General features: G+C 32.2%; 1 protein-coding gene and 2 pseudogenes across 1 annotated transcript; 2 read left to right on the top strand and 1 right to left on the bottom strand.

Annotated features, from left to right (window-relative positions):
• The first annotated feature begins 815 nt into the window (after positions 1 to 815).
• On the top strand, positions 816 to 1697 carry LOC120201245 (annotated as a pseudogene).
• Positions 1698 to 4983: 3286 nt separating this feature from the next.
• LOC120201250 lies at positions 4984 to 11266 on the top strand (annotated as a pseudogene).
• Positions 11267 to 19223: 7957 nt separating this feature from the next.
• On the bottom strand, positions 19224 to 20369 carry LOC120201247 (CCR4-NOT transcription complex subunit 3-like; the record flags this gene model as incomplete). The annotated part of the gene is made up of 4 exons (XM_039201893.1): positions 19224 to 19427; positions 19565 to 19746; positions 19838 to 19978; positions 20070 to 20369. Coding segments are annotated over 4 exons (690 nt in total), but the record flags the coding sequence as incomplete, so codon positions are not given.
• Between the last annotated feature and the right edge of the window lie 14 nt (positions 20370 to 20383).

Below are 20383 nucleotides of genomic sequence, written 5' to 3'. Positions count from 1 at the left end.
TTTTATCTTCTTTTTCTAAATTTTGGACTTTTGGGGTCATCTTTTTATAACCAGAGCAGACTTCTGAGTCCAAGCAGGCCTTGGATTCTGACCCCACTGATGTAAAAAGTTAAAATTATTCAAGTTAGATTTATTTAATATTCACGAATATATTCTTTCAACATTCACGAATATACTTGTTTATATGCTTGTTAACATGTTTCTTTGTTTATTTTTACTATTTTATTTACAAATAAAAATCAATTGTAAAATTATATTAGTGGTCGTTAATTTCATAGTTTGAACTCTAAAGTTCATTCTATGTTTAATTTAGTCACCTTCTTCATCAATATTTAAAATGTAAACAAATAAAATAAAAAGGGTAATTGGTTAGACAAGCTCATAGACATGATGATAAATAAATTTATAAACTAACTTTTAAATGAATTTGTTCGTGAATATAAATGAATCAAACACAATATATTTGTATCCATTCGTTTATTAAATTAACGTAAAAAAATTATTCATACATTTATTTAAATTCCTGAACAAACAATTCACCAAATAAGAAATTTGGGCAATTTCTTTTCTTTATTTCATGATGATTGAGTAAAGTTTTGAAATTTGATTGTGTTCTTTAGCTTTATCTGCCGACGGAAGACTAGGCCATAAAGAGGGAGCAACAATATTGAAAATACAACTGAGCCTAAAACCCCATACTTATTCTGCTTCTCTGAAGAGAAAGCAGTTTTCATTTTCAAGTTCCCACCTTCGACTTTCTTCTCTGGAAGCTTAACAACACAGTACAAAGAATTTTTCTCTTCGTTTTGTGTTTCGGCCATGGATTTTCTCGGGAATGTGTTAGTTTCCGGTGAGTATGAAGCTCCAACAGCCTCTCTTGATGACCTCTTTCCCACTCAGAACACGGTTAGTTCCTTGCATGGCCTCACGGTTTCTTGAAGTTTGGTCGTGTTTTCGGTTACATTATGTAGATTGTGATTGCGAAAATAACAAATATTATTACTGTTATATACTCTTATTTGAGTTTCGAAGTCTCAAACATTGTGCTTTGCAGGAAGTGGATGTGAGCTTGGAATGGCTATCTATATTCGTAGAAGACTGTTTCTCAAGCACCGGAAACTGTATCCCACTTTCAAATGTCGAAACCAAATCATCAACAACAACAAAAAGTTCGGCAAAATCTGCGAAGAAACCCCACCGGATGAGCCCAGCGCCGCTGCAGAAATTCGCGGTTCCGGGCAAGGCAAGGAGCAAGAGGAAGAGGGTTTCCAAAACCAGAACCAACCCGTTTTCCAGCTGGTCATGTGACCTCAAACTGGCCTACTCCGACCCTATTTTTCTCCAATAATCATGCTGGTTAGCTGACAGCGAAATCATTGTGGCCAGGAAGGAGGATGACAACAACAGTGGCGGTGGAACGGAGGAAGAGATGGCGGCGGAGGTGAAGCAGCAACCTAGGAGGTGTAGCCATTGCTTAGCACAAAGGACAACACAGTGGAGAGCAGGGCCATTGGGGCCGAAGACACTGTGTAATGCATGTGGGGTGAGGTACAAATCAGGGAGGTTGCTGCCTGAGTATAGGCCAGCCAAAAGCCCTACTTTTGTGAGCTATTTGCACTCCAATTCTCACAAGAAGGTGATGGAGATGAGGATGTCCTTGTTATCTTCAACCTCTAGTGAGTAATGATTTCTTTAATCGAATCGAATTACAATTTTTTTTTCGAAACGGATTTTCCTCTAAACATACTCCCCTGTTCCCGTATGTTGGGAAATAAACGAGAACGAGTAATTTTCCTATAACCAGATTTGTGAGAATGCGAAATAAAAATTGAAAATAATACCCGAAATTGATAACGAAGTTCAACCAATTATACCTACGTCTCCGGACTGTTGCAGATCTTTTACTAAAGAGAGAAAATTTACAGGTATTTACAAAACACTCACAACTCACAAGAAAGCTCTCTAGTATTGGGAGAAAGAAATGATTTGGGATGATTATGAAGCTAAATGAGTTATGGTATTTATAGTTGAAGCTTAAGGATTAATCTTGTAAATATCTTAAAGTATATAGGGATTAAAATGTAATTTTCCTATTTCTATTTTCAATAAAAAAATTTGTTGAAAAAACCAAGCCAGTGCCCACCCCCTTTGTTAATTTCCATTTAGGCGGTGCCCACCCCCTTTTTAACTTTACAATCTTCTACTTGAAGACTGCTTTTAATCTGTCTTCACACCTCGATCAATAAAACAACATTTTTGGTCTTGTTACTTTAACATGCCAACTGAAGCTGAACACAACTTCAATTTGTCCGTAGTCACTATCTTTGTTAACATATCTGCCGGATTTTGAGCTTCACTAATCTTTTCAAATTTCAAAATCCCATCTTCCAAAAGAGACCGGATAAAATGATATCACAATTGTATGTGCTTCGTCCTGGAATGAAAAGACGGATTCTTCGTTAGATGGATAGAACTTTGACTATCGCAATACAAGACATTATTTTCTTGTTTCTTGCTTAACTCTTCCAAGAAACTTTGGAGTCAAACCATCTCCTTGTTGGCTTCCGTAATAGCGACATATTCTGCTTCAGTTGTGGAGAGAGCAACTATCTTCTGTAGTTGAGAAACTCAACTCGCTGCAGTACCTCCTAGAGTATAGACATACCCTGTAGTGCTCCTTCTGATGTCAACATTTCCGGCTAAGTCAACATCTACATAGTTTGTCAGTATCGTATCTCCACCTTTGAAACAAAGTGCTTTGTTTGTAGTACCCCACAGATATCTAAGGATCCATTTGACTGCTTCCCAGTGTACCTTGCCCGGATTATTCATGTACCTGCTAACAGCTCCCACTGCGTGAGCAATATCTGATCTAGTACAAACCATGGCATACATCAGACTTCCAATTGCTGAGGCATACGACACCTTCACCATGTATGCACGTTCTTCCTCCGTCTTTGGCGACTGTTCTTTGGAGAGTCTAAAATGAACACCTAAAGGTGTACTTACCGGTTTAACATCTTGCATATTGAACCTGGAGAGTACTTTGTTGATGTACTCAACCTGTGATAACATCAAAGTCCCCGACTTTGTGTCTCTCTTAATCCTCATCCCAAGAATCTACTTTGCAGCGCCCAAATCTTTCATTACAGACCGCTTCGACAATTTTTGCTTCAAGTTTATAATCTCTTGCATGTCTGAGCCTACAACGAGCATGTCATCAACGTACAACAATAAAATAATGAAGCTGTTGTCGAACTTCTTGATGCAGCAACAATAATCTGCTTGGCATATGGTAAAACCACTGCTACTCATGAAGCTATCGAACTTCTTGTACCAATGTCTAGGAGCTTGTTTTAAACCATACAAGCTCTTCTTCAACCTGCATACCAGGTTTTTTTTGTCTGCCTTTATGAAGCCTTATGGCTGCCTCATATAGATTTCTTCCTCCAAATCACCATGAAGGAAAGTTGTCTTCACATCTAACTGCTCAAGATGTAGATTCTCTGTAGCTACAATTTTCAACACCAGTATGATTGTAGACAGTTTCATGACTGGAGAGAAAATTTCATTGTATTCAATACCTTCTTTTTGCTGAAAACCTTTGACAACCAATCTTGCTTTGTAGCGTTTGCTCCCATCGTACTCTTCTTTGATCCTGCATATCCACTTGTTATGGAGCGCTTTCTTGCTTGGTGGTAATTCAGATAATTCCCACGTCTGATTTGACATAAGCGAGTCCATCTCATCTTTCATGGAAGACTCCCACTTGACTGAATCCTCCACCTGCATAGCTTCATCGTATCACTCTGATTCACCATTGTCAGTCAGCAACAAGTAGTGCAAAGAAGGCGAATAACGTTGGGTTGGTTTAGGAAATCTGGAGGAGCGTATCAGTTCTGGTGTGCCTGGTTCTTCTTGAACTGCTTCAAGACTGATCTGAACATCATTTCCAGAAATTTCCTCGAACTCAACAAATTCCTTTGTTTCAGCTTCGGTATTGGAGCTACTTGATTCTATGGTTGACTTTCTTTGTACATCACATTCTCATTGAAAATGACATCTCTGCTTCTAATGATCTTCCGATTTTCATAGTCCCAAAACTGATAACCGAACTCATCACCACCATAACCAACAAAGACACATTTGTTGGATTTGGCATCAAGTTTACTTCTTTCAGCAGAATTTATGTGTACATAAGAAATACAACCAAACACTCTTAAGTGTGAAGGATTTATTTCTTTCTAGCTCCAAAATTCCTTTGGTATTTCATTATCCAAGGGAACTGAGGGCCCATGGTTGATCAGGAAAGCTGCAGTGTTGATAGCTTCAGTCCATAGAAATTTGGGTAGTCTGACATGTATCCTCATGCTTCTGGCACGTTCATTCAGAGTTCTGTTCATACGCTTTGCTATGCCATTCTGTTGTGGTGTCATGTGAACTGTTGTCTCCATCTTGATCCCATTGTCTGCGCAGAAATCTCTGAATCTACTATTTTTTACTCTCCTTCATTATCAGACCTCAACCGCTTGACTTTCAAACTAGTCTCATTTTCCACCATGGCGTTCCATTTTCTGAAGGTATCAAAAACTTCTGATTTCCTCTTCAGAAAATAAACCCATACCTTCCTTGTAGAATCATCGATGAAGGTGACATAATATAGTGAGCCTATAAGAGATGGAACTAGAGATGGTCCCCATACATCAGTATGAACCAACTATAACTTTTCAGCCTTGGGTGTCTTTCCAATCTTTACAAAACTGACTTTCTTTTGTTTTCCAAAGATACAATCTTCACATAGTCTGACATCTATATTCTTTAGACCCGGCAGCTTCCCTTTTGACAAAAGTGTCTTCATCCCTTTCTGGCTCATATGGCCATGTCTTTGGTGCCATAGGTTTGATTTTCCATCAGCATCTACTATTGCAATGGTATTATCTAGGTTTGAGGTTATATAGAGTACCAGTATTCTTACCAAGAGCAATGACGAGTTCTCCTTTGGTAATCTTCCATTCATAGCCTGAAAAGGTTGTACAATATCCTTATCTATCAAGCTGTCCAACAAAAATCAAATTTCTTTTGAGGCCAGGAATATGTCTCACTCCTTTCAGCTTCCAGGTGGTCTGGTTTGTCAACTTTAATCGGATGTCAAATTTGCTGACGATCTTCAAGGTTTCATCATCAGCTAGATGAACCTTCCCAAAATCACTACTGACATAGTTCTCTATCATTTCTTGGCATGGGGTGGAGTGGAAAGATGCCCCTGAATCCAAGATCCATGATTCAATCGGACTGTTGATGCTTAGAATCACGGCATCACCTGTCTCCTCTATCGCGTTGGTAGATTCCTGTACGCTGGTATCTTTTTTCGGTGCTCGATAATCTCTTTTAAAGTGACCCTTATTGCAGCAGTTATAACAGTTGAAATATTTCTTTCCTGTTCTTGATTGTCCCATTCTAAATTTCAATCTTCCACGATTTGAATTTCTTTATGAAGTTCTCCCTTTAGGCTCCGTGTACAAGGCTGAGGAGCTTGATTCTTCACCTGATTCTCTCGTCGAATTTCTTCACTCAATCCCAGATCCCTAACATCGTCGAATTTCAATTTGCTTTTCCCAACGAGCTGCTGACTGCTGTAACAGTAGCATTCCAATTATCTGGTAGAGATGATAAGAGAATTAAAGCTCGAACTTCATCATCGAATTCAATTTCCATGGAACTCAACTAGGTTGTGATTGTGTTGAGTTCATTTAGGTGTTGAGCCACTGATGCCCCTTCCGCCATCCGCAAATTGAATAATCGCCCCATCAAGTGAACTTTGTTTGAGGCCGTGGCTTCTCATACATACTGGAGAGAGCCGCCATAAAACTCACAGTGGTCTTTTCCTTTGCTATGTTGAAAGCAACATTGTGGGATAACGTCAGTCGGATAACTCCGAGGGCTTGTCTGTCGAATAACTCCGAGGGTTTGTCTGTCAAGAAGAGCCCAGTCTCCATCCTTCATGGCCTCTGGTTTCTTTCCTGAGAGAGATTGATATAGATTTTTCTAGTATAGAAAATCTTCAATCTGCATCTTCAAAAGTCAAAGTCTGCACCATCGAACTTCTCAATTTTCACCTTCCCTTAGTCTGCAGCCATCGCTCTCACTCGAATCTGGCTTCGTTTGGATTGTTTCTGACAATTTCTGCGAACCACCGTGTATTAGAACACCTTCGTCGACAAATTCGTATCGCCGAAAATTTTCACAATTCACTAAATTCACTATTCATGTGAATAGTAATAAATAGTAACATCGCAGAAAAAACTGAAAAAATTCACCATCAAAAGCTCTGATGCCAGTTGTTGGGAAATAAATGAGAATAAGTAATTTCCCTATAACCAGATTTGTGAGAATGCGAAATAAAAGCGGAAAAATAATACTCGAAATTGATAACAGAGTTAAGCCAATTATGCCTATGTCTTCGGACTGCTGTAGATCTTTTACTAAAGAGAGAAAATTTACAGGTGTTTACAAAACACTCACAACTCACAAGAAAACTCTCTAGTATTGAGAGAAAAAAATGATTTGGGATGATTATGAAGCTGAATGAGTTAGGGTATTTATAGTTAAAGCTTAAAGACTAATCTTATAAATACCTTAAAGTATGAAGGGACTAAAATGTAATTTTTTCATTTTTATTTTCAATAAAAAAATTAAACACCGAATTCAATACCCCTTTGTTGAAAAAACCAAGCCGGTGTCCATACCTTTGTTAATTTTCATTTAGGCGGTGTCCACCCCTTTGTTAATTTCCATCTAAGCAGTACCCACCTCTTTTTTGACTTTACATGTTCCTCGTAAGAAATTGAATTGAATTCCGAGTAGGAAGCTGTTATGTGTTATAGCACTCAACATATTTGAATGAATCCCTCTCACTATAATGCTCATATTTGGAAACCACACCAATCTCCCATAATTCATATTCTATATATTAATATACTAGAAAATTCTACTATACATACCACACACCGAAATGTACCTCTAATTTTGTATAGTCAAATTTTTAAATGATCATTAAACTATACAAAAATAATCCTTTTGGACATTGAACTTTTAAAAGTTACATAATGCCTCATTCAACCCCTCAATTGTATAACAAAATGAATATCACATCCTTAATTATCATTATAAGAATAACTAACATGTTAAATTAATACAAAAAAAATCTCATTTGAACCCTCAATTGTAAACTATAAAATTCATTTTGATATTTTTTAATATTTCGAAGTGATAATACTAAAAAATCAATTATATATTATATATATATATATATATATATATATATATATAAATTGGTGATTCATTTCTAAAGTTATAAAAGTATTTTTCAAAAATTATAACTTTATTTTTAATTCATAAAACTATCATTATTTTTTTTAAAAATATGATTTTATAAATGCACTAAATTTGTTATGGTTATTTTTTATTTAATTGTGATTCTATTTGAAAATTTATAATTTAAAATTTTTGAGATCTAATAATTTTAGTTATAAAAATGAAATTATTATTTTTATTAAACAATGTGATTCAATTCTTCAACTTGTTTTCAATAGTTTTAAATATAATTTTAAAAATATAGTTATAGTTTAAAAAATAAATTTTGAAAATCCGTATATTTTAAAAAATATTTTTCTAAATTATTACTTAAAACTATTGAAAAATATCAAAAACAAAATTTTAGTAATTGATGGAGCAAATGATATATTTTTTTATTAATTTAATATGCCACATTAGCACAATAGTTAAATGTCAATATTTATTTTTTAACAAAATCCAAAATTTAATATTCATTTTATAACTTTTTTTAAAGTTAAATGACCAAAAAGATCATTTTGTCATAGTTTAATGACTATTTATAAATTTATATCGATATATATCAATGTGTGACGTACGTTGTAGATTTGTCTACTTTATTATGGATGAATAGAAAGGTGTTAAGAGAAAGTTGTATTTCCTGCAAATTTATTCTCCCGCCATAAAAATCAAGCGTTCGTCATGAATTCTTGTCTTTCTCATCACTGTACACCGAAAATTAGTATACAATTTATTCTCCATTTTTTTATTATCATATTTGGACAAAAACATTTTAATTTTAATTTTGAATTTGAATCAGAATTACTTTAGATCTACATCATTTTAAACTTAAGTAAAAAAATATATCAATTAAGTTAATTATGAATTTGTCATATTAATAAACCTCTTATCTTGGACATATGATTGTTTACTTATTAAACGAAATCTAAAACCAAAATGATAAAATAAAAAAAAAACAATTTTTATTAGTCTAGGATCTTACAAGTGGTACTAGAAATGACATAGGGATACCGTTTTGTGGATTTCGCACCGCATCCGTTTTAATTGAGGAATTGAGACGGGGATGGATATAAGTTTAGTGGGTAGTGGACGGGCGTGAATGTAAAAAGTCATATCAACCATGGATAGTGGGTAGGTCATGGGTTTAAGACCTTACTCGGTCTACATCCACCTATCCCCACATCTGCCTGCCCACTAATTAACCACCATATAAATTTTGGACTACCATGAATTTATGTATAATTACAGAGATTATTACACAAATCTTAAGATTTTATAGAACATTACTTGTAAGTTAACCAAATATTAGGGTATAAACTCAATTAATCCTTGATTTATTTTATTTTTCTTCTTAATGAATGTATTTATTTTATATGTTATTGCTTATGAAATCTCTGAGGTTGATGCTAGGCAGATATTGGCGAGTACAGGCGGGTACGAGATGGATGGTGGATATCCAATTGGGTAGTGAGTGTAGGGGTGTATTTGAGAATATTAGCCGTATGGGCGAGTATAGATTTAAATTTTTTACCCGTCGTGGGTGGTGGGTAGGTGATGGATACAAAAATATTAGATGTTATGGAATAGGGAAAGGGGTATTTGCACCCGCCTTGCCCCGTTTGTCATCCATAAGTGGTTATAATCGTTCTAAAGACTCATTCATTTGATAACGAAAGCTCAAATATCTTATAATCTCTGGTGTTTGAACCTGAAATCTCTTGGAATAACAACAATTTCCTTTAACTTTCAAATACTCTTTTACAATTCCTTTAACAAGAGCAATTAAACGGTCAATGATATATGCATTAAGGTATTATCTCTTATATCTAATTACATATTATAAGATTATTTTTTCTATTTGATTTATTCTATTCATAATATCAAAATTTAAATTCTCAATTTTTAATAAAAAAATATAACATTTCATTTTTATTAAACAAATTCATTATTGATATGCTTAGTGATATTGATTCCCACATAGTCTATTAGAGAAGTGTATGGCTGAGGAGTGAACATTTAAAGCGAAAGAAAAGAACAATTAAAAAAGATTTGAAGGGTATGAATTAAGTGATTTCACCAGTTAAGTGATTTGATGTTATCTCTCGAGGTTTTAGATACGATCAGAAACGGATGCAAAAAATTATGATGAAAAAAATTGTCATTATTGTAAATTTAAAAAGTTATATTAAAAATTTTAGAAGGTGCGAATTTAAGAAGTTATATTAAAATTTTAGGGGTATGAAGTTATAAAATTTCAGTGGGTGCAAAATTAAATAATCAATAGAAAATACAAAGAAAAAATCTAAAATATTTTAAAAATTCTAAGAGTTGCAACCGCACCCCAACACCTACTCGGTCCATCCCTGGTACAATATATGTAAATATTAAGAATATAAACATTTATCATCAATAATGAAATATTTAAACGGATAACAACTTATATTTACCATAAATAAGAGTTGTAGGTATGAGTGTATTATTTGTCATTATGAGATTTCACATCCCATTGAGAGTGGCTTTGTTGTGTTGGTGGGGGATTTGGGGCTGCATGATTGTCAGATGGACCTCTCATATCCACTTCTTGTTAGTGTTAGTGTTTGTGTTAATCTTTGATAATTCAATTGAGATAAAAACACAAATGAATTTCAGTCATTATGAATTTATTTAATATTTTAGTCAAAATCATTTAATAAAATGATTATAAAATTATATTATTTCATAATTAAATTTTCATACTTTTATTATTAAATAATAACTCAAATCAACTATAATTTATTTTTGGCAAAGTACCCTAATGGTCTCTCAATTATAAAACGATGTTTTGTTGAATATTATAATTCGACTTAACTCGAAACTTTAAGAGTAAACTCAACTCGACTCAAAAACGAGCTAAAAATTATAACTCAACTCAAACTCAAAATAAAATATTAAAACTCGACTCGAACTCGAAAAGATTCAAACTCAAAAAATATTCAAGAGATTAAAACTCAAGACTAAACTCGATTCAGGCTCGATTTTAAACTCGATTCAAGCTCGATTTTGAGCTCGAGGCCTAAAGGGGGATTTAAAAATTGTTTTAACCAACCTCACCTTTTATAATATCCCCAGCGCAAAGCTGGCTTAAACCTACCGATGTGGGATACTGGGATTGTTTTCATTTTTTTTGAAAACCAAAGGAATCTGATGCATGAGTCTAAATTAAGATTAAAGCAACAAAACATTTAAATTATGATGCTTAGTCATGGCTAATTTTACCCCCACAAACATGAAAAACTTGATTCAAAATGAAGACAGACACAGTATCACCTTAAACGCAACAAAACTAAGCTTCCCAAACAAACCAGAAAAGTTCTTCAACGATAACTTTTATGGAACCTTGCTCTGGCACCTTCCACCGAACTTCTTGGGTTCGCACCTTCTCGGATTAGCCACCAGCAAAGTCCTATCGTAAAGAAGACGATCAACGATAGAATAATACCCATCATCGAGAGGTTATCGATACCTTAAAGAAGCTCGAGACCGAGCTTGAGGAAACAAAGGCGGAGCTGAAGCTGCTGAAGGAAAGGGAATCCGAAACAGAGATTGCGTTGGCTTCATTAAACGCTGAACTCCATAACAACATGTCGAAGTTGGCTATAGCCGAGGTCTGCTGCAACTAAAAAGGCGGCAGAGACTACGCCGATGCCGAGGACGGTGATTTTGGAGATGGGGAATGGAGAAGATATAGCGAGTGAAGAAGCTAGAAGAAATGAGTTGATGAAACGAAAGGAGAATAACCCGGCGTTGTCTCAGATACTGAGTATAGGTGAAAAAGAAGGGTATTTTGCAGGGAAAAGAGAGGAAATTGATGAAGAAGAAGCTCATTGTTCCTCTGGTGGGTGGTTGGATTTTCAAGAAAAAATTGATGCTATAAATGTTGATGTAGCTAAGGTGGATTTCCAAATACGCTATACAACTAGTAATATATTAATACATAAGAAAGTGTTTTTTTTCATAATTATCATAGAGTAGTACATGTTTTTCTTAAACTTTAACTTGATCCAACCCGAAGTCTAAATTTTAAATAAAAAAGTCTGATCTTATTAGATCAAATCAAATCCGTTGAATACTGATTTTTTTGATGTCCCTAACTATATAACATTCTATCTTCCGAAAAGGACATCTTGTTCCTTTTAAAATTCTCATTAAATTTAATTTTTTTAAATATTTTTAATTAAATCCCCTTTTAAGTTTTTTAAATCTCATCAAGACTAAAAATTTGTAAAAAATCTAATTTATATTTCTAAATTTTTTAAAAATATTAAGTATGTCCCTAATTTTTTTTATCAAGATCCAATCTATCACTGTATGTAATGCACTATTATCATGTGCATAACTTAACCACTATCACATAATTAGATTAAGGGTTTAGAGTTTAAGACTTAGGTTTAGGGTTAGGGTTTAAGGTTTAGGATTTAGGATTTATAGTTTATAGTTTAAGTTTAGGGTTTAGGCTATAATCTAAAATGTGCTTAATTAAATGAGCTTTTATTTTTATTTTAGTATCCTATCACATAATCGGATTAAGAGTTTAGTACTTAAGGCTTAGGGTTTATGATTTAAGATTTAGGTTTAAGATTTAGGGTATAGAGTTTATAGTTTAGAGTTTAGAGTTTAGGGTTTAGGGTGTAATCTAACATGTGATTAATTAATTGGACTTTTCTTTTTCTTTTTGTAATATACAATGTAACAATTGGACTTGGGTTGTTTAATTAAAAAAAATTAAAATTTGAGGGTAATTGTATTATAGAATTTATATTTTTAAAATTTTATAATTATCAATAATTTATTTTTAATAATTTTTTTATAATGTAATTTTAAAAAATTAAAATTATAATATAAATTTTTTTCGAGCAGCTCACGAGCTTTTCGAGTCGAATATCAAGTAGCTCGTTTCGGCTTGTTAAGAACTCGAGTCGAGTCCATTCGATCCGAGTATTTATCGAGCCTTGATCGAGTCAATCTCGAGAAACTCGCGATCTGTCTCGTCTCATTTACAGCCCTAACCTCACACATATTGTGGTCAAATTCTAAAAATGGTCCCTGTAATAATGACTATTTTTTTATGTCAACAACAAAGCCGAAAAAGAAGGAAAATATTGAAGGAATCAGTACCAAAGGGATAACATCCAGTGGTAAGATTCCTGAGAAAAGTTTTACAGGAAAAGTTGACATCATGTGCAGTTGGCTTAATTTCACAGCTAAGGGCAGACAAGTCGAACAAGATCATTGAATGCACATGATCATGCAAAGAAGAAAAAAATTGTCATCGAGATTTAAGAATTAGGTCAACTAATAAACTAATCCCTCTAACTGCTGACAAAAACTAATTAATTTTCTTAATGATGGTTCCAAGCAAAACTTTTAAAGTAAATTGAGGGTAATTTCATATACTTTTATGATCATTAAGCTTTACTTTTCATTCAAGTTAACCCTTAACCTTTAACTTTTTTACTTAAATAAAAACACTTTCATTTGAAAAAAATGGCTTATCTTGATATCAATCAGAGAATAATGGCTTTTTTGGGTACACCAAATACATAGTGCTTAGTGTTTTAACCAAACTAGAAGCAATCCCTCTTACTAAGATTCAAGAAGCATCAAAACTTCCAATAATATATGCAACTCCTAACCAACAACTAGTTATCTACTGAGATGATGCACTAGATCCTTTTAAGTAATAGAAATATGTTGTGAGTGAAACAAATTGGGTTGTGACGTTCAGCCCCATAATAAGCATATGTGATGCTCGATCAAGATTAATTGATCAATAGATCGAATATCGATACTTATATATGCAGCACCTATAACAAGATGGTTTCATACATACATACATAAGCAAACATATTCAGTGTCAAAACTTTGGATTTAGAACCAAAATTCCTTAATTCGACCTCCAATAATTTTCACAATAATCATTCAATTTATCAAAATCCTCAATAAAAAAAACTATAATAATACCAATCAAAACCTCAAAAACCCAAAATCATCAACTCAAGCTAGCAGCCATAATTTTTTTTAAAAAATAAAGAAGTTAAAATTTGAACTTACTTAATGTTAACACCTCCATTGAAATTATATCTTGTGACATTCCTCCTGACCCATTCTTTAGCCCTGTTATAGCTGTTCATAGCAAGGAGTTGATCATTAGGAATAGCAACCATGACTTCAATATCACTCCCAGCAAGAGCATTCATGGTGGTTGAATCTGCATCAAATAGCTTTACTTTCTTTATTCCATTATCCTTCAACATCTGAAACACCGTCTTGGGCGGCAGTCTATGTGATGCCATGGTGTCCCAATACATTCAAGAAAAGAAAAAAAGGAAAGTATTGAAAAAACCAAGAATTTCCCATACTTTTTCTTTAGTATTTTGATGGAAAAAAATGAAAGCTTTGAAAGGAACAAACAAATGGGGATGGAGCTTGAGGTTAAAGGAGGTTGCTTGGGAATAAAACAAAGAAAAGGAAAAGAAAAAGGAGGTTAAAGGTTTTTGGCTATGGGATTTTAATTGTTATTGGTAGCTATTTTGAAAAAGGAAAAAAAAAAGGTGAAACTTTATACTTTCTTTTGTGGATTTCACTACAAGAAAACCCAGAGAAAAAAAAAAACAGATTGATTGGTTTTGTTTGAGGAAATCAAAGGGAAAGAAGATCGAAACTTTATTGAAAATAAGAGATGGGTTTTTGAAGGAAATACTGAGACAGCAATGGAGGTTCAACAACAGAAACAAACAGGGGAGAACTATCTAAATGATGTCATCCTTATAAAAGTTTTCTTTTTCTTTCTCTCTCGTTGAAACCAACCTAACTTATGGTCACTAATTATTCATAGTTTCAACCACTACTGTAGTCATCGTTGATGATTGAGAAGATCCAAAATTTTCTACAACATTTATTTTGTCCTCGTGAATGTGAATATGGTGTCTATCTAATCAGAAGATATCTCAAACACCATTAATCTTGTGTTGAACACTTTAATCCCTTGGTCTTTAATCTTTATCGTTCGTTGTTGGAAAGGGCTTAAACGAAAATATGTTACTCCTTATTTAGAGGGAGAGAGATCTCCACCGATAAGATCTTTAAATGGAAGCTCTAATCATTGAAAATCTACTAAAGATGAATGTGACTTTTTTTTTTGTGGATGGTTGTTAATTTTAATTTGTTAAGTGGGGTGACTAAAAGTTTTGGTATAGTTTTTTATAACAGTGTTTAGGGATGATAAGAGACAAAGGTTGATCGGAGAAGTTCAATTAATAGTTGTTTAAGATGATAGACAATGAACGAAGAATAAAGAATGATAGACGACAAAGAAAGTGATTGATAGAGAGCATAAAATTAATATTAATAAAATATCAGTTGATGGTTATATGATTCAGATGTTGATTAATCATATCATCACACAAAGATAATACACAAGTGACAAATCAGAGCAATTCAAAAGTTGAGTAATTAAATTAAATTTTTTAAAATTTAGTGACCAAAATAAGAGTGAAGTAAAATTTGAGTGATGGACCCTTAATTAAATTATTTAAGCAATTAAGGGGTTTTATTATGATTTTCGCCGTGCTTTTCTTTTTCTTTTCTCTTTAAATTTGTATTCCTGTATATTTGAATTTTTGTATTATTTTAATTAATAATTTTTTTTAATAACTCTAATAAGAATGATTAATGCTTTTTTAAACAAGAATGATTAATGTTTCTTCTACTCTAGCAACATTTTTTTAGAAGTGATTGGTGGAGAGCGTAACAATTAATATTAATAATATATGAATTGATCTTTAAAATATGATTTAAAATTAATTATCTGTGTATTAGAGATAATTAAAATATGCCAATAAGTGGTTGGGTTTTAAAAATGCGAGCTTATAAAGTCAAGTTCGAATCCTACCACCATTACGCTTGGCGGACAATCTGTAAATTCTATAAATCTCAATTGAGTCTTGCGTATGTCCGAGTTTTGGACTGAGGGAGTCATCATTGACCTAAACTTTTGGTGTACCCAAAAGAAGAGCTAATTAAAATATTAAAACTTAATTTTAAATTTAATGATTCAAATAAAAAATATTTAATTATGATTTTAATCTCTCAATCGGGTTGAAATCTATGATCTACTTGTTTATTCTTATTTAAAATTATTCAATACTATTGTTTAAAAACTATGTTTTTAAATCAAAATGAGGGTTAGTATGTGTAGTCGTATTTATGAAAATATTTAATTTTTTTAATATTTAATTATTTTATTTATATTTTTAATCCTTAAAAATTTATAATTTTACACTTTAAGTTTTAATATAATTTTCTAAATATATATATTATTTAATATAAAATGATATATCCTTCTTACCCTTAATTATTATAGTTAAATGTTTGTGTTTTTCAAAAGAAAATGTTTATGTGATAATATCCTTAAAAGTGTTTACCATTATACTAACACCTGTTATTATATTAAAAAAATTTATTTCTTAAAATCAATTCTTCTAAAATATATATCTACATATGTATGTGGTTAGGATCTAATTATATACTGTAAAACTGAATTTTTTTATATCTTTTTAGGATCGTTGGATGAAAAAAAATCAAATGTTGAAATTAACAGTAAAAATAATGAGAAGATATTCATTGAAAAAAAAAATGAATAGTTAATCTCAGCCTTTTGATTTCCCCTCATCCAACTCCTAAAACAGTGTAAAACTAAAAGTTAGTTTTACAATAGGTGTGAGTGGATCCTAACCCTATATGGGCTAAATCCAATTATATAGTGTAAAACTAAAATTTTAGGATTGTTGGACGAGAAGAAATCAAAAGCTGATATTAACAGTAGAAAATGAGAAGTTATTCACTGAAAAAAATAAGAAATTAATCTCAACCTTTGATTTTCCCTTATCCAACGATCCTAAAAAAATATAAAACTAAAAGTTTTACACTATGTATAAGTGGATCTAACTCTATATATATTAAGATCTAATTACATAATATAAAACTAAAATTCCATATATTTTTTAATAGATGAATTTCATGTTTTTAAAAATTTTAATATAATTTATTTTCTTCTATCAGTTTAGAATGAATATAATGTAATATATGTTCAAAGAATTTCAATCATTTGACATTGAACGTTCATATCTTTACATATATGATGGTTGAATTCGAAATCTTGAATAATAAGATCAATTTCTTAATTACTGAGATTATTTCTTTGATACATTTTTATATAATTTCTTTTTTTGATTAATTTGAAGTAAGTATAAGACAGTATCTGTTCAAACATAACTCTCAATCTTTTGACATTAACGCTTATACTCCTGACATCTGTTCATATAATTTTCTTTTTGTAACAAAAAAAATTATATTTGGTCCCTATTAACTAGTGTTGATTGGTGGGTGGTATTTGATTGATTGAATGTGGTGGCCAACATTCCAAATTTATAAGTAAAACTATAGTTTAGTCCTTTTATCATGCTTCATTTTGTAATCTAACTCGTTTATTTTAATTTGACATAAATTGATCTCTTTATTTTTATAATATTAAAGAACAGTAGTGTTATTTTTGTCATCGCTGCTTAATATTTAGATTCATTAGTTTTAATATAAAAATATGAAAAAAATCATATCAAATTAAAGTATTAAATATCAACGGGTTGGTTCAAGTGACAAACAATTTGATATCACTTAAGCAGTTATCGAGTTCTAGTCCTTGTGTGCGTAGAAAATCCCTACTCAAAGACTCACCCACTAAAGTCAAGTGTGCTACACGGGTCATCCGAATTAGTCAGGGTGAAACACTAGAATGGAGAGGGCAACCAAATAATAATAATATGGCTTAATATAAAAATAAGTGCCTAAACTATACTCAAAATTAACTTTTGGTGCCTAAAGAATTTTTCGTTAAATATAAGTGCCTAAAATTTTCTTTGTTACATTTTTAGGTGCATGGCGTTAAAAAAATCGTTAAGTGACACGTGTCATATCTATATTTTTAAAACTTTAGACTTTAGACACTTATTTTTAACGAAAAATTCTTTAAGTACTAAGACGTTTTTCGATACATTCTTTAAGCACCTATTTTTGTATTAAGCCTATTAATAATAATAATGTTTTTGTTTGAGAAAGTTAATGGGGATGGGGAGTCCATCCTTTGCAATACAAAGTAATAAAAGAAAGGGCATCCATCACATGCCATTGTCATCCTCCTCTTTACATCTCATTCAACCCAATTTCCTTGGGGTTCTTTATGCCTTGACGGCCTTTTCATATTTTTTTTTGAAATAATTCATTTGCTCAAATTTATATATAAAATTACAGCTTTTAATATAAGTAGTGAAGTAATTCTAAAAAGTTTTGGATAATGATATTAAGGATCAAGTGATAAAAAAAAGCAACATTTAAAACAAAATAAACAATTTTTGGGTTTTATAAAATGAAAAGCATGTAAAAAATAATTTTAGTTTTAATCCCTCTACTTTGTTAAAATTTGAACTTGCTTTTGCAGTGCTAATTGTAGGTCAAAATTGATATTGTTATTTATCTACTTCTGATAACATCATAAACATTGTTAGGGTTGCTAACATGTTAGATTTTGGATTTTTTTTTGCCAAGCATAGACATAGTTTAGTCCCTTTTATCTCTATGTTGTTGGTATTAACTATTAAGCATAAACAAAGAAAATTCATGTCTTTAACATGTAACAATTAATATATTAATTCGCACCTACTAATATTATTATAAAAATAAAATGATTAAATTATGTTAATTCAAATTAGATGATCTAAATATGAAAATATTAGGAGGACTAACATCACAATTAGACCCAAACGAGTGTTTAGATAAGCCATAAGCCTGGATGGGTGTTTCGTGGCTCCACATCATTTTCCATGTTTGAAGTAAATTTTCTTAAGAATATACATTACTTTATTTGAAACGGTCCACAATCTTTCTAGTTTTCATTTTCAAACCCCCAATTATTCATATCCTCTATCAATTCAACCTTCAAATAGTTCTAGTCTTCAAGACAAAGTTGTTTTCACCTTGAAAATGAAATGCTTAAAAAACAAATTATTGGACGGGCCCACCAAATTAAATTATTTAAAAAAACCCTCATTGAAAACCCCTTCTAAGACCCTATAAAGGGAAAAGAGTGCGTAGAACCTTGTATTACCAGGAAAAAAATCATTATATAAAGCAGACGTAATAATCTCAGGACAAACCAAGTCAAAATACAAGATATTTCCAGGACGGAGAACCCACCTAACCAAAGTATGCACCACAATATTACAAACTCTAGGAACCAAATTAAGCTAATATGACTAAATTAGGACAACAATAATTTTCTTAAGCATGGTTGATAAATTAACACCAGTTCAATAAAAAATAATTAATATTTTTTAAATATAACAATTAGTATCTAATTTATAATAACTAATATACAAAGTAATTAGACTAAATGGCATTGCATTAAGCAATGAATAAGCTTTAATTAGTGTAGACATATCCAATCGAGTGAAGTGAAAATAAATATTACGTATTATTTTATTGTCTAATTTTTTAACCAAGTTAAATTCACAAAATTCAAATAGAATCATATATATATATATATATATTTATCTCAAATTTGAATAAAATAATATAAATAATTTTGATTTAACTGGCTCTCTCTAACCATATACAATATACATATTATTTTTTTCACATATAAGATTTGTAATATTATTTAATACAAAGTTTATAAAATATTCCAATTGGAAGACCAAATTAAACAAAACACGAATGATAGACTAAATTGAAAAAGAGAATTAATATCCAAACATAAATATGCTAAGAACAATGGAAAAAGATTATTCTAAACGAAGTTCGACATCTCAACTCATCTCATCTATGGCACGAGGCCTTTCTAAAAAGTTCAATGAAATTTTAGCAGGTGACAGAACATAGAACTTACTTTATGTATCGAAAATTCAGCAGGTTACTGTTATACCATAAGTTCATCTTCGAGATGGTTATACTCGAACGTGAACTCGGTCTTGATTCTCTGACACCTGAATATCACAGCATTTTTTAAAGAATAGCATGTTAGCATAATCATAAGTTTTAAGTGAAATTGTGATTCGACCAGGCAGATACTATAAAATGCTTTCCTAAATAATTGAGAAGTTCATTATTCAAGGCAACTTACCATCCATGTTGGTGATCATCATTTGCTATGTGAAAATCAAAGTATACATACGTTCCCTGTTCAAATTCATCGGTTGCGATTTTCGGTTCCTCGTGCCGCTGAAACCATGTGTTGTATTTTCTGTGGTATCTCCAAGATTGCTTCTTCAGCTCCTTTGCGGCCAGATATTGTTGGTAAGTATTCTGCACAAAATTTTACATGTGGGAGAGCTCATCAAGTTCTTGTATTGCACAAAAAACACAGAGAGTAGAAGATGAAGAAGAACCTATTTACCTGTTGGTAGTAAAATGCAAAGAACAGGGTATCAGTGCCAGTGCCATATCCATCGATGCTTAAGCGCTCCCAGAAGGCAGGATTATTCACAATGGGTGCCTGAACTTGAGGGTAGCTAGCAGGCGTTGCCGCAGGGAGCTTCTGCAGAGAACAAGCAAATCACAATTCTTTGAACCTACACATTTGTCATCTATCTTTCGAAGAAAAATGAAGATTAGCAGGAATCTCGTACCGGAATGTAGCTCCTAGCACGTTCCGAGTCTTTAGGTTGGGGAATTTTATAGTATGCAGCCTCGAGCATCTGCAAATTGTATAATTGGTCATGCATTCCTCCGGTATTCATTGAGCCACTGAGATTGTCACCGATGGCACCAAAATCAGAAACACTTCTCCGGCCAATAACACCAGGACTACTAGAAGACTGGTTAGATTGTAAGGGTTGCCCTGGAGATAGATTAATATCCCTGATAACTTGAGCAGGTTCCGCCAAAGAGCCTGATACAGCAGTCTGCAGCGAAGAACCATTGACAGATCACTTACGTCATA

This window comes from Hibiscus syriacus, unplaced genomic scaffold (genome assembly GCF_006381635.1).
Source record: "Hibiscus syriacus cultivar Baekdansim isolate YM2019G1 unplaced genomic scaffold, ASM638163v2 tig00007085_pilon, whole genome shotgun sequence".
Lineage (NCBI taxonomy): Eukaryota > Viridiplantae > Streptophyta > Magnoliopsida > Malvales > Malvaceae > Hibiscus > Hibiscus syriacus.
The sequence above is the reverse complement of the archived record's forward strand: the minus strand, read 5'-3'. Positions and strand labels throughout refer to the sequence as shown.